The sequence below is a fragment of the Artemia franciscana genome, chromosome 16 (genome assembly GCF_032884065.1).
Source record: "Artemia franciscana chromosome 16, ASM3288406v1, whole genome shotgun sequence".
NCBI classification, from domain to species: Eukaryota; Metazoa; Arthropoda; class Branchiopoda; order Anostraca; family Artemiidae; genus Artemia; species Artemia franciscana.
This window is the reverse complement of record NC_088878.1, coordinates 31,405,652-31,420,700: the sequence shown is the minus strand read 5'-3', so window position 1 is coordinate 31,420,700 and position 15,049 is coordinate 31,405,652. Positions and strand designations below refer to the sequence as shown.

At 34.9% G+C, this 15,049-nt stretch overlaps 1 protein-coding gene across 1 annotated transcript in view; it reads left to right on the top strand.

The window, feature by feature from the left end:
• Nucleotides 1-4,759, top strand: part of LOC136037344 (activating signal cointegrator 1 complex subunit 1-like) — a 58,225-nt gene extending 53,466 nt beyond the window's left edge. Inside the window, exon 4 of the mRNA XM_065720016.1 lies at nucleotides 3,919-4,759. Coding sequence (XP_065576088.1) covers nucleotides 3,919-4,671 — 753 coding nt within the window. The 3' untranslated portion in view covers nucleotides 4,672-4,759. The remainder of the gene's footprint in view (nucleotides 1-3,918) is intronic.
• The last annotated feature ends 10,290 nt before the right edge of the window (nucleotides 4,760-15,049 follow it).

Sequence of the window (15,049 nt, the reverse complement as noted above, 5' to 3'; positions counted from 1 at the left end):
TGACCTAATCATTATAATCTTTCTTTCATTATGTCCCTAGAAAGTCGGATTGAACCGAAGTATTCTTTCGGCTTCTTGTTTAATATTTATTGTTGCTCAAAAGAGCACCAAGAATCTTTCTAGGCAATTACCTTGGAAATCATCCTTCATGAAAAATGTTGGCAAATATTGTATTTCGAATCAGGATTTATAACAAAGAATACAACGTTTCATGGCGTCATCAATCGACACAACATGGCTGACATCTAAGATATGGTACACCTAACACCCTCAGAGGGCCCACTTCGCAAACTCGTCCAATCATCTCCTTTGTCCATAAAGGGGGATCTATCATCTTTGCCTTTCCTTCTTTATGTCCCTAGTAAGTGAAATCGAACCATCGTATTCTTTCATGAACAATATTAACAAATATCCTGTTGCGAAGAAGGATCAATAATAAATGACACATTTAAAGATTTTCCAGGTGTCAATAATCGAGACAGCATGACTACTGTTAATTTATTATAAATATAATAGGCTTAGAGGCCTCCCCCACCAAAAAATTATTTGCCTTGTTGCAAAAATGTGTAAAAATTTGAGAGAAAATCCTAATCTGCCATTTTCAGTACAATTTTTCTATCTGTTCCGATTTTTTTTTTTTTTTTTTTTTTTTTTTTATACTGATGGACAACTGATAAAACAACGTAATTCACTGTTTACGTTTTACTTAAATCTTCAATCCTATTTAACATACTTCTTCTTATAGTGGTTTCACGAATCCCTTTTTTCCTTACAAGCAAAGACCATTAGTTTAATCCAAGTCGTTCAGCAGTCTACCATCTCATTTAAAGCTTACCTCTTGCTTAATTTATCGCCTTCTCTTTTTATAATTCATGCTTGTTCGAATGTGTGTTACGTTTTTGTACGGTCCCGCTCAAAGAATTTTCTGTTCTCCATGGCGATGCTTAGTGACTTAGCTATTCAAGAGAAATTTGTGTATCCAAAAGTTGGAAGAAAAGTTTCCCTATTCGTATGTCGAACAGCAATAATTGAAGGCTTTTAATGGCCGTTGACTCAAAATTCTAACGCCGAACAACACTTAGTTCTGGAGACTAAAAAGCTGATAACGAATGACCTTTTCAACGCTCAATGTCGCCTGTTTCGAAGATTCGAGCAAAGAGCATGAGTAACTTATTAGAGTGGAAATTGGCGCCTGTGTCTACGAAAAAACCACCGAATGCCATCTAGCGTTTGGTGACACTTGATATTTTCTTCAGTATAATAGTAAAAATTACTAATTTAATTTGTTTAGTTGGTAAAATTAGCGGACTAATAAGTGACTGATCTCAGTTGTTAACAGAAAAACGATTCCAAAGCTTGGAAAAATATCTCGTGTCGCCAAACACTTTATGACGTTTATGCCTTTTGTCGACACTAGCGCCATTTTCCACTCTTACAAGGTACCCGTAATCTATTTATTGGAGTTTAAATCCTCAGAAATTTGGATACCTACCCATTTACAAATATAGCATTCATCATAAAGAGTTAATACTTCTTTATATTATATTAATATTATACTATGATAATATCTATACTATAGTAAATATTTATAATACTTCTTTGTGGCGATTCTTAGAGACTAACTGTTTGAGGTAAACCTGTGTGTCGGAAAATTTAGAGAAAAGTTTCCGTGGTCGTAAATCAAAATAGTAAAAGTAAACATTTTAGTGGCTGGAGACAGAAAATACAAGTACACTCATGTTCGGAAAATTCAAGTATATTAAAATATGATTTTTAAAAAGAGCATAAATTATCGAATCTAATTATACTACTTTTATTTTATGAAAATATTTCATTCTGAGGAGCCCTAATGTGAATTTAACCTCTTTTTGTTGACTCTAGTTTTTTGAAAATGCAGCTCCTGTCATTTCAGAAGGATTTTGACGTTAAGGTTTTTGCCTAAATTAAAGCAACCGATTTACAAATCTTTACAAATCATATGAATCAGGATTGATGGAAGATATAAAGCTCTAAACACTTTCCTTGGGTATCATTGAAGCATTTGGCGAGCTACACTTGGAATGTACGAAGGGCGGGGGCTCGATCCCTGGTGTGGTCGGTTATTGGGTTTGGAACGGAGGTCAGTGGCGTGACTCTGTAAATTCAGCCAGAGCGGAACCAGCTCTAAATAGCTACCTGGGGAAAACTGGGGAAAGTAAGCAGGAAGATTGTGCGAAAGCACATGATGGCTGGTCCCCAACCCCCATACCGCTTCCTGGCTGAAGGGCCATGAAATGGGAGATCACCACCGCTGATTATGAATTTAAGGGTATAGTGCCTTATCCATTCCTCTTTTTTACCATTGGAACATTGGATATATTTTTCAGAAGTTCCACTTTTATAACGCAATATTTTAGAACAGATCACCGTAAGTAAGTGTTCTTCGGATAAAGAAGGGGTAGAGATAGGTACTTCAAAATACCTTTTCCAGGGTATTATTCGGACTTTGGATCTATTCCTAAGAGTTTAATCACCTAAATTAACTACTTTCCAAGGTTTTCCTTCTCAGTCACCGTATTAACTTCCGATATGAAAAAATATCCGTTCTCTCTTAGAATACATTTCTTTCATTCAGCATTACTATTAATCTTAAACAGCTGGAAGCATAAGCGGAATCGGATTACCACTTCTGACTGGGAAGCATGATAGTTATTTCGGTTGCCTAAGCACTACGCAATATTATATTTTATGGTCATTACCTTTGTCTGTGATTGTTTCTCTCGTGCGTATCTTTCCTCTATTCTTTATGAGTCTTTCGTTTTATCTTTTATAATCTTAATTACAGAAGGATGGTTTCTTTGTTTCTCAGTCAGTGTTAATGATGGTTTGTTTTCAGGTGTGATGTGTTTTTATTTATTCTGGTGAACTCATTTCGCTTTCTATTCGCTTCCAATTTGAAGTTGAACTTTCGTTCATGAATAATAGAGTTTTCCATGGTATTTTGTTAAGGATATCTGATATTAGGTTTCATAATAAAAGATAATAAAAGAAAATAGACGGAAAATCCCAAAATTGTAGTCTGCCTTTACGGTGAAAAAATAATCTATTTTGTGAAATATTTAAAGAGTGGAACTTAGAGACCTACCGCTTTTGTAATATTTAACTTATGCTTGATGCCGACACACTTGGAAATTACTATTAGCCTTAAAAATAGCCTGAATAGCCCCGCAGGAAAATTTGAGAAAATTTTACCTAAAACGCACCTTTAGTGGTCTCAGACATTCGTCCCCACTCGAAAAATCTTCGGATACCCGTCCCCCCAAAATATATGCTAAAAAGATCTATCTTTACAGCGGTTATGTAAACATGTAATGAAATCATATATATATATATATATATATATATATATATATATATATATATATATATATATATATATATATATATATATATATATATTTATATATATATATATATATATATATATATATATATATATATATATATATATATATATATATATATATTGTTTTTAATAGACTATCTAATATTGTATATAATAAGAGGCAAGTTTGGCGAGATTAGGTTAGGCTAGGTTAAATTTGGTTCTAATATCAATCTAACCTAACCTGTTATCATCAAACCTTGCATTAAGTTGATGACTGGCAACGCTGATTAAATTCAAGCAGAAAAAAGGTATTTTGAGCATTGACTGATGAATGTTGACATCCACTAACTTACGGACCGTTATGTCCGTTATTCCGTATTAGTCCGTTATTACGTCCGTTATTTTAATAGTCCTATTCTAATAGTCCTTTGTCCTAATTAGTCCGTTATTACGGACTAATAACTGACAGACATACTGTAAGTTATTTAGAGTTGCTACTTAAAGGTTTTGTGTGCTGTTTTTTAGCCGTTGAAAGTGCGTATTTTTTCTAGGGTCGAGAAGGTGATGTTATCATTCAAGGAGATAGTATACGTAGCATTATTAGTGTTAACTCAAGATTAGAAATAATCATTAGCACAGCAAGACAGAAACAACCCTTTACACATTTTATATCCATTCCGTTTACATCTCCTGAAATTCAGTCTGGATTTCTTCGATTTCAACAGCAAGTTCTTCATAACTGCCAAGATCGGGGAATTGAACCTGACTTATTTCAAACACCTGCTAAACTTCATCTGACTATCGGAACCTTGGTGTTGCTCAATGAAGCCGAAAGAAAGTCCGCCTTAACTGAGCTTCGTAAATGTGATGATATTCTGTCTGGTCCAGTGGAAGTAAGTTTAGAGGGTATAGAATATATGAACGACGACCCGTCAGAAGTGGACGTCCTCTACGCATGCGTTACAGGTTCTGCTGCTGAACAGCTGCAAGAATTAAGTGACACTATTGTTGATCGTATGTGCGGACAAGGGCTTATGACTAGACAATATGACAGAGTAAGATTACATGTGACTGTCATGAATACCTTATTTCGATCGAGTAAAGGAGATGTGGAGAATGAAGTGGAGACCAAAGGCAATGAAGTGAGAAGACCAAGAGAGAGTTTTGATGCAAAAAATATATTGAAAAACTTTAAAAATTTCGAGTTTGGAACCCAGATTGTAGATTCTGTCCATCTTTCACAGAGATATTCAGCCGGTAAAGATGGCTACTATGTGTCTGCTGGGCAATTGGAGATTGTTTGATTTTCCTCATTTTTATGAGAGGTAAAACGATTTTGACTATGCTGTAACTGTTTTTCTCTTTTTTCTTAATAAAATTTAAAAACACATACTATTTTTGTTCTTATGTATGTAAATGAGATAATAATTGGGATTTATCTGCTGAAGAAATGTTTAACACCTCAGGTAAATGTTTTATTTTTCTTTTACTTATCCTTTTCTTTTGAGTTCCTCTTATTTTTGTTTTGTCCTATCTCCGCCGTTCTCTTTGTGTTCTGTTTTAGCTCTACTAAAAAAAAACAACTTAATAATAAAAATTTGGAAAATTTTGCCATCTACAAAATGATCATTAAGTCTTGATTATTAAGCTGTATGTTTAAAACCGTCATCATCTGGTCGAGTGATTGGTACTATAGATCTTTTGAAGCACACTTCACAAGCTGTTAACTTTTAACTTTATACCAGGGCCGTTAAAAATTCGGTCCGCTGGTCATCAATGGCCCCTGTGGTGTTTTGCTTGAAGTGATGACATTTATGACTTTTTATGAGTTTTATTTTATTAAGAGACAATGCAAGTATTCCAATGTAGCAAATGACTCTACTCATATCTTAAGAATTTTGAGATTTCCAACGTATAAAACCCCCTCCCCATCTCTTAAATAAAAATTGAGAGTTTGTAAGTAACAATTTGTACACAAAAATTGAGATTTTGCAAATAACATTTTTTTTTCGTTCAGTTGTATATGTTCCCGTAAAACGATCATATTCTAAGGATTTTTTTTTTGAATTCTTGCACTTCCCTGTTAAGATGCTGCCTCTCCCCGGAGATAGATTCCAGCGTACATCTATGTTCCATATTGACACCAATATCTGCAGCAACATAAAAGCTACTACTTTAAGATAAATATCATGCTTGACTTTCAATTCAGTGTGTCTATGCTGTTGAATTTCTAGTATATACAGTTCAAAAAAGGTGACGCCCAAAAAGACTACCCTGGAGTTTGCCTGTCTTCACTGGACACTTACGGAAAATCAACTGTCGATGAGAATCGGCTGTGATTGATACGATAAAATTTTTAGCATCTCTGACCCCACACTCTTTTGGATTATTATCTGGTTTTAATATAAGAATGGCAGTGGTAGATTTCCGTGCGACTGGGAAGTTCTAGAGCGATAGTGGCGCTGGAAAATTAATGACAGAGGTCCAGCTAGTTCTTTGTAGCTGGGCTTCAGGACAACATTTGACATGCTGTTGGAAATTGTGAATTTTGTCACATAACGAGATTCCAGATGTTTCCCCGACAGTATATTTAGTCCTTAATAATGTTATGCCTGATTATATGCGTGTGATTTGGCTCAAAAGATTGGTATTTTACAAGGGCTAGACGACGATCAGTTATTAAAAACAGCTAAAAATATTCAAAAATGATCTACATACATTTGGAAAATTAGACTTTTCAGTCTAGAAAATTCGAGAAAAATATTCAAATACTTTTCGGCATCAATCTTGAAAATTTAGAAAGGGAGTGTCCAAGATACCTAAAACCCTTTCAACAAGCACAACAAAGTACAACACAACCTCTTCAAACCCTTTCAACAAGCCCTATCAGACTTTGGGAACCGAGGTTCAAACCTGTAAGGCACTTAAAGGATGATGGGGTGCTCAAGGAGTGCGGATTCAGGAGTAACTGAGGTTAACACACCAGAGAAACTAGTACAGTTTTATTGCACTTTGCTTGTCTCTAGTGGCTTTGTGTTGTGAAAAGTTTGTTGTTGTTTTTTCTTGTTTGCTTTTTTTTTAACACGAGCCAACGAGACGCTTACCTGTTCAGTTCCTTCTATTAAGATACCTAGTTTGATTTTGTACAAATTTAGTTCTGATGACTTTCACGAGATTTAGTGTTTTTCTCGAGGCAGTTTTTAGACCTCTGGTCAGATTCATACGACATTACATTCATGGAAGCTACGTTAAAGTCTTCCTTGAGGCCAAAAGGGGTGGCTTTTGCTTGCCCTTGAGCCAGAGTAATAGCTGAAGTGGGGATCTGCAGTCTCCGTTTGAGAGGAATGACACAGGCTGTTCTGCCAAGTTTCCATGTTTTTGCTGTCGAAATTTTTATTCAAGTAGGTAGGAACCTGTTTTAAAACTGAATCTAGTTTGAGACTTAGAAATGTTTAGGATGTAGCATTGTTCTTTAGGCCCAGCGCTAGTACTTATATGGGAAGTTATTGTATTAAACTGTACCTAGTACTGAAGGCTCAAAACTAATTCGTACCAATGTCGTACCGACTGATGCTAGATGGTAATCAATGTCTTTTTTACTTTTCCTCCGGTGAAGCACAAGCTTTATCTCGTACCGGAGAGCATACTGTATAAATACAAGACGGAGAATTTAAGATCCACAATGTAAAAAACAAATATATCAACTGCTTTAACACAAGCAAGGTTATAAGGTAAAATATCTTTAATTTCTTGGTTTTACGTAATTCAACTTATTCTAAGATTCTATGATGTTCGAAGGATTTTAGGCCGCCATATTCTCCGCTAATTATTTGCAAGAAGGAAGGTTGCAATGTTAAAAGTAAAAAGACTATTTTAAGTACCTGGCTTGCCCATTCTTTCATTTTAGTCGTAAACTAGTCGCCTACTCGTAAACTAGGCTTTTAACAAAATGTTATGGTTTTATTAAAAGTTCTTCATTTTCACGTTGTCTCATTTTGACGATTTTGGATGTACTTTAGATTTTTTTTTCTTTTTGCATTTGAGTAACACCAGTCACGGACTTTTACAGTTTGTTAGAAGCACCTTTAATGGTTCTATTAAAATAGTTCGTGGTGATGAATTAGAAATACAGACTGAATCTTGCTAATAGTAACCAAAGCACTAAAAAAAAAACAAATCTTGTGATATGCACACAATGAATCGGTTTTTTATGATGACTCTAAATTTGTAAAATTCATTAATCTGGAAGTTTCCCACCAAAAGTCAAGAACCTGAGAAAATTTGCACGAATTTTGAAGAAAAAATGGAGGTATCCAGCTACAAAAAGTAATTCACCTTATCGAAATTTAGACCATCTAATTCAGCATATCAGAGACAGTGGAGGATTCAGGTGGGGGTGCCCCCCCCTAACGTAGTAGTGGATTTTGGGATGCCATATTAAATACCTTTTTTTGTACAGATTTAACAGCTTTTCATTTCTTATGGCGGGGTGGTATCTATAACTTACTGTTTTTTGTATCAATATTTTTACATCACTTTAATTTCAACAGATTTATTAGAACTTTAACCCTCAGCAGATTTTAGATTAAATTTACGACCATTTCCACAACCTACCTATGGCGTATAATCGTTGAGGTTCCCTTGAAATTGCTGATATTTCTTTTTTCGTAAGTTTATCGGAGTAAAATATTCCCCTGCCCCCCAAAACAAAATCCTGAATCCGCCCCTGATTAAAGGACCCTATTGCAGGGGTTTCTAAGCAGAGCAAAATTTCATATTTTTCCGAGAAGGGTGATCACAGATGCCTGTTCATTTGTTTTGTCATTCCCCCTTGGGTCTTCATACTGAAGCAATAATCCTAGAATGTTCGGAGATGATTCTTTTAAATAGAAATAGAAAGTTCTATAGTAAAGTGGTGTTATCTGCCGTTTCGTAGCACAAAACAACAATTTCGGCCCAAAGAGTACAAACACTCTTTCATCGGCCCGTATCAAGATTGTCAAAAGAGTGTAATTGTAATTTCCAGCAACAGCTAGGGGTGTTACGTTGGAACTTTCAGAACATGATTTGAAATGTTACACTAAATCAAATGTCACAATGTCCACCTAAGTTTGTCATAAGGGCGTATTTGTGATATCTTTGGAACGCGATTTAGGTATTAAGCCGAAGCTTTCATGGCATGTTGAATGGGGTGCTTAATTGAATATTGATGTTAAAAGTCGGTATCTGGAATGGCCAAGGACATTAAGGTGAAACTTTCAGAGGATTTTGGGATGTGTGTTGAAAAAGTCAAAACGCACTATATGCATTTGGGTTGTCAAAAAGGCGTATCAGTAATATATCAGGAACTGCTGAGGGTATTTAATTCAACCATTGAGAGCTAGTACAATTACTGTTTAAGCTACTACTGCTGATGCTGTGACTACTTGCGACTGTGAAAATTTGCGAGCTGTGATTCAAACTACTTGCAAGTGTGACTACTTGAACTATGATTGCAGCTACATGTGATTTGGCAACAACAATTAATTACGTCATTTACTTTACGACTGCGACTGTAGCAACTCGCAACTGTGACTGCGAATACTTGACAAAGGTACCGTGACTACTCGTGACTGCGATAACTTGCAACTCCTACTGTGGCTATTTGGAATTGAGAGTATGGCTCTATGTGACTGTGGCTTATTATAATTGCAACTATGTCTACTTGCTACTGCTATTACCCACATACCCACATACTTGCTACTGCATCTACCCACACCCTGGTAGATGCTGGTCTGAACACCTATAAAGTAGCTATGCTATCATATTCGTATTCCAATCAAACAGTTCGTGGTAACGAACTATATATAAGAAGTGACCCGGTTCAATAGTAACGGAAACTCTAAAAAACGGAATTTTAATGCCAATAGATACATCAAAAGAATCAGATTTGCATGGTGATTTTAAATATATAAGTTTCATCAAGTTTGGTCCTACCCATCAAAAGTTATGAAAATATACCTTATATTTGAATATATATATATATATATATATATATATATATATATATCGAACTAGTACTACTACTACTACTAGTACTACTATACTGCCACAAATAAAATAAAAACAAAATAAAAAGTAATTTAGGGCATCGGGGTTGTCAAAATGGCATAGATACAATGTCTCAGGAATGGAATAGGGAATTAAATTTAAATTTTCATGGAAAGCTATGGGAGATGTAAAACTACGTCAAAATAAACTATGAAAATTTGAGAATATATCGTAAAGATTTTAGTTCAAAAAATACAATTAATAAATGAACTACAAGTTTAATTCGACATGCTATTAAGTTGATTTTATACTATGTAAACAACGTCTTAATTACCAAATCTACTCACTTTGTCCAAAAAGAATACTCGTCATAATGTAATTCCTCGTAGCCTGCTTTTAAATATAGTATTTTTTTAATTTAGAGTGTGATAATGAAAAAGTTTTAATTGTTTCTTAGGAACTATGATATCCCATTATAATTCTTAATTAACAAGTTATCCTTAATGAAAGCTTTTATTCTTGAAGTAAAAGTAAAAAAGAAACTCTGGAGTTTAACAGGAATGGAAAGAAACGAACTCATGGAAATTCCTCTTGTTACCAAAGTTTCATGCTCGAAACTATTTTAATTTTAAAACCAAATCTTTAAAACTAAAATCTAGTTTACCATAGGTGCTATGAAGTTTTTTCATGTTTGATTGCGGCCAAGGGTCTTTTGCCTTTTTAATTCTGTTTCACAGCACAAAGTTGAAGAATTAGGAGAACTACATAATTGCTGATTTCAAAGCCAGCTAACTAAAGAAAGATTGGTCTTCTTTTAAGTTTAGCAATTGCCTGGGACTATATGGTCAACGTTTTATATCTAATGCACGCTATGGTCACACCTGTCGATAGAAAGTGTTCTTTGATTTTAAATGTTACACTTTCAAAGTTTGATTTGAATAGCCTTAAATAAAAATTAAAGTGTTGACAGGTTTAATACAAATACCTTTTCTTATCTTTTGTCATATTCATCATTCACGTGGAAAAATAACCTTTTATGTTTTCATCTCTCCTAATTTCCAGAAAAAAAAACCTGCTTCAGTTCTTTTTCATAACCAATATATTAATTATACTAATATATTATATAATAATACATTAATACAAATTATATTATATTCATTATTACTAATATATTATACAGTAATATTTTATACAATAATATATTAATATATTCATAACTAATTCATTAGTTATGTAAATTGTGATCGAATCCCCAACATTGAACAGATTTGCTTTGGACCTTTCGAGGTCAAATTATCTCTGGTTAGGTATCCAAGCGAAATGCTAAAAATGTTCCTGTTATTCCAGTCTAGCTAGGTCAAAATAACAGTGTTTCTGATCTTTAATCCAGCAGAGGTGCCTATGGCACCTCCTATGGAGCACAGAAAGGAGCAATCTTTTAGCAAGAAATCAAGTCCAAACACGAGTATCCCACATTCATTGGAATTTGTATATTATCATCACAAGCAGTATCAATTGACAGATACTCCTCTAGGTTAAATTGATTAAATTCAGCAGAAATTATTTCATCGCTGTAAACCATTAATATCTTTTTCTGCATAATACTAAACTAATCAACGTAACAATAATAATAAAAAAAGAAAAGGTAATTTGTATCACAGAAAAAAAAAATAAGAAAAAAGGTGGATATTTTCTTAAGAAAAATGAATCCCTAGTACATTCATGACGTATACCTTCACAAAACAAAAGCTAAGAGCTCATATGGTACTTGTGACGAGGCAAGAAGAGCTAAGAGCCAAGAGCACATATGGTATGAGCTCTTACATAATTCTAAGAATCAATAGAATGATTTTAAAAGAAAATCAGAGGCTTAATGCCGGTCAGGATTTAAAATAATAGCTCTGAGTCACGATGTCCTTCTAAATATCAAAATTCATTAAGATCCGATCACCCACTCGTAAGTTATAAATACCTCATTTTTTCTAATTTTTCCTCTCCCTTTAGCCCCCCAGATGGTCTAATCTGGGAAAACGACTTTATCAAGTCAATTTGTGCAGCTCCCTGACACGCCTACCAATTTTCATCGTCCTAGCACGCCCAGAAGCACCAAACTCGCCAAATCACTGAACCCCTCCCCCAAAGAGAGCGAATCGAGTACGGTTACGTCAATCACGTATCAAGGACATTTGCTTATTCTATCCACCAAGCTTCATCCCGATTCCTCCACTCCAAGCGTTATCCAAGATGTCCTCCTCCAACTCCCCCCAGTGTCAACAGATCTGGTCGGGATTTGAAATAAGAGCTCTGAGACATGAATGCCTTCTAAATATCAAATTTCATTAAGATCCGGTCACCCATTCTTAAGTTAAAAATACCTCAATTTTTCTAATTTTTCCAAATTAACACCCCCCAGCTCCTCCAAAGAGAACGGATCCGTTCCAATTATGTCCATCACGTACCTAGAATTGTTCTTATTCTTCCCATCAAGTTTCATCCCGATCCCTCCGCTCTCAGCGCTTTCCAAGATTTCTGTTTCCCTCCCCCAACCCCCTATGTCCCCGGATCCAGTTCGAGTCGAAAATGGAGCATCTGAGACATAAGATCCTTCTGTATATATATATCAAGTCTCATTAAGATCCGATCACGTATTCGTAAGATAAAAATATCCCAATTTCACGTTTTCCAAGAATTCCGGTTTACCCCTCCAACTCCCCCCAATGTCACAGAATCTGGTCGGAATTCAAAATTACAGCTTTAAAGCACAAGATCCTTCTAAATTTCAAATTTCATTCAGATCTGGTCACCCAGATCTAGCATTCATCATTTAGTTCGCATCTAGCATTCATTCAATGCAGTCGTATTTCGCTAGCTCTGATAATTAGTGATGTGTGATTATTGGCACGAGTATTTTGGGTGCTTGGATATTTGGATATTTTTTAAGAGTACGGTGAAGAAATCAACTAGCAGGTCCTGCATTTCATTGGGCCACCTGTTAAACGCTGATTGCCACTGCTGACCTGGGCCTGCCCCACTAACAGGTACGAGTTTTTTGGCAACTGTTGTAAGTTACTTTTGATAAATTTCAGCTACAGATAATGGCTAAGTTTAGTATTCATGATCTGGCTCTAGCAAAGTTTCGAGGATTCCCCGATTGGCCAGTTTGTATTATTGAGGTTTTGGATCCAAAGACTGCGAACTCAAAGTCAAAAGTCTTTAAGTATCTGGTTTTTTGCTACGTGTCACATGACACCCAGTTTGTTCTTGAGTCACAGCTTATGCAGTTTGAGGCAAATAAGGCTAAAGCTATGAAATCTACTAGCAAGGGTGTAAAGGAGAGCAATTGAGGATTTTACATGAGGTAACATTTATATAGAACTTTGCAAAGAGAAGCTATAAACTCAAATTCCAATTGCTGGGCAAACAATAGTTACCATTGCTGAATCAGGTCCAAATGGCGGTAAAATTGGATTACTAAACATTCCCTGCAACGAGTATGGTAAATATCATTTGAATAAATCACTGAAGGAAAAGAAGTGTCACGTCTATATTATCCACAGCAGTGAACAATAAGTAAAGAGCGAGCCTTGTCAATTGTCCGTGAAACAACCAGAAATGAAGTTTGGAAATGACTAATGCTTTGAAATGGATCTTCTGATGATCCCAAATGGTCTACGCATAAAATTTTATTCCTATGGTCAAATGCGTTCTCGCGAGAAATTTTAAGAATTTTTTTTATGTGTTTGTGCTGTTGCACTTGTGATTTCTCTTCTCGTTAAAATTAAATGTGCACAAACACACATAAAAAAAAACAGCAATGGTTAGTTTACGTATTTAATATATGCTATGCTTTACCCCCACCTCCCTGATGTGCAAATATATAGCCCAAATTTGTTTCTAAACTATTACAGATTTGTAATGACCCCATATATAGGTCATTTTTAAGAGGTCAAAAAGTGCTTAAATCTAAATTTGCGGTAGAAGCGATTATTATATTTGTATAACAGCATTAAAAAAGGCATCGAGTGGTATATTCACTTTATATGAAAGCCAGTAATACTGTTTGCACCAATTTTACCCAAATGGCTACTCTTCTTCACTTCGCATCTTTTTCTTAATTTTCGGCCACTATAGGCTAGGGCCTTTTTCTTCACGTTGCTTCTAAGGGGGCAACTAGGATGCCAGATTGTATTAGTGCTATATATACGCGAATAGTAATGCTTCAGAATAAAAAAGATGATTTGAAAGTAATTTCAGTTTTCTTAAGTAGCGTCCATTCACTAAAATTAGGAGGAGTGAAGTATGTTGCTCGGTAAAATTCTACTTTAGCTACTTTTGGCTATCTTGGAAAGTGGTTTGGTTAGGAAAATGAAACTTTCAGGGATGGATCTATAGGCTAAAGTATTTCCCGGGAAGTTATTTTAAAGTACCTACCTCTGCTCTTTCTCCCTGGAGAGGGCCCTGACCTTTCATGGCCTTTAAAAATATGTGTGTTATAAAAGAGAAACCTTGCAAAGTAATCTTCTGCTTAAATGAAGTACAACAAAATTGTTTTCATCTTCACAACTTTGCTCAATTCCAATTTATCAGGTTTTAAAGATATGTAAATCCATTTCCTAAATTTTGAAAAAAAACACTGATATGGCTTAAAATTCTACTCAAATGACAGGAATTGCATTTTCAGAACTAAAACCAGAGAAAAAGAAACTGATAACTGAAAATTAAGCTAAAATGTTGTTTTGTCAAAATTTGAATAGGTTTGCTTATCTGTTATTTAAGCAAATTTCGGAACCCTCTAGAGGGAGAAAAATTGAAGGTAGGTACTTCAAATACTTTCCCGGGACAATTTTAGGCTGTAGACCTATCCCTGAAAGTCATTGTCCTAGCCTAACCGCTTTCCAAGATAACCAAATGTAGCTAAGATACAATTTTATATATAGCTCAAAATGTAAGGGAAGGGGATAATGGTATTTTTTTCCTGGGAAATATTATGTAATCTTGAAGTCTATACACGTTCATTATAATAAGTATGTAATTTGTTAAATGTGTTTTAGTAAAACAAAACTGTTAAAAGCTATCTCTCCGTCCATATTAATTAACATCATTTAAAAAATAAAACTTCACTATCCTCTCTTAAAGGATCACTAAATTTCCTTTTCTCGGACATTTTATTCACTTTATTTATTTAATTTGCTATTCCAAACTATTCAAAGTCTATTCAATTTGTGACTCTACCAATAGCTATTTCACCTTATATAGGACACTTCCAAGGCCATGGGTTTTCTCCTATTGCCCCAATTCTATAAGCAACAAGGGTTTCCCCAAGTTCTTACATTATTGACAAACTAGTTAGATTTCCCCTGGATCCTACTATGTTGACAAACATATTAATTAACTAGAATTTTTCCAAGGTCCTACATTTTTTATAAAAAGCATCCCTGGGTTTTCCCCATGACCTTGACTTTTGGACTGAGCGACTACGTACTCTCTATCCAAGGCGTATAGGGGGAAGGTACATATAAGGGCACTCCCTATTTGAGTGTCCTAGAAGTGTGGAAATGTAAAATTTCTCCAAATTTTCCAAGTTTAAAGGCACTATGCTATTGAAATTCATCAATATGAGCTCGAAAATTATTTAAAGACTTCAATTTGTCG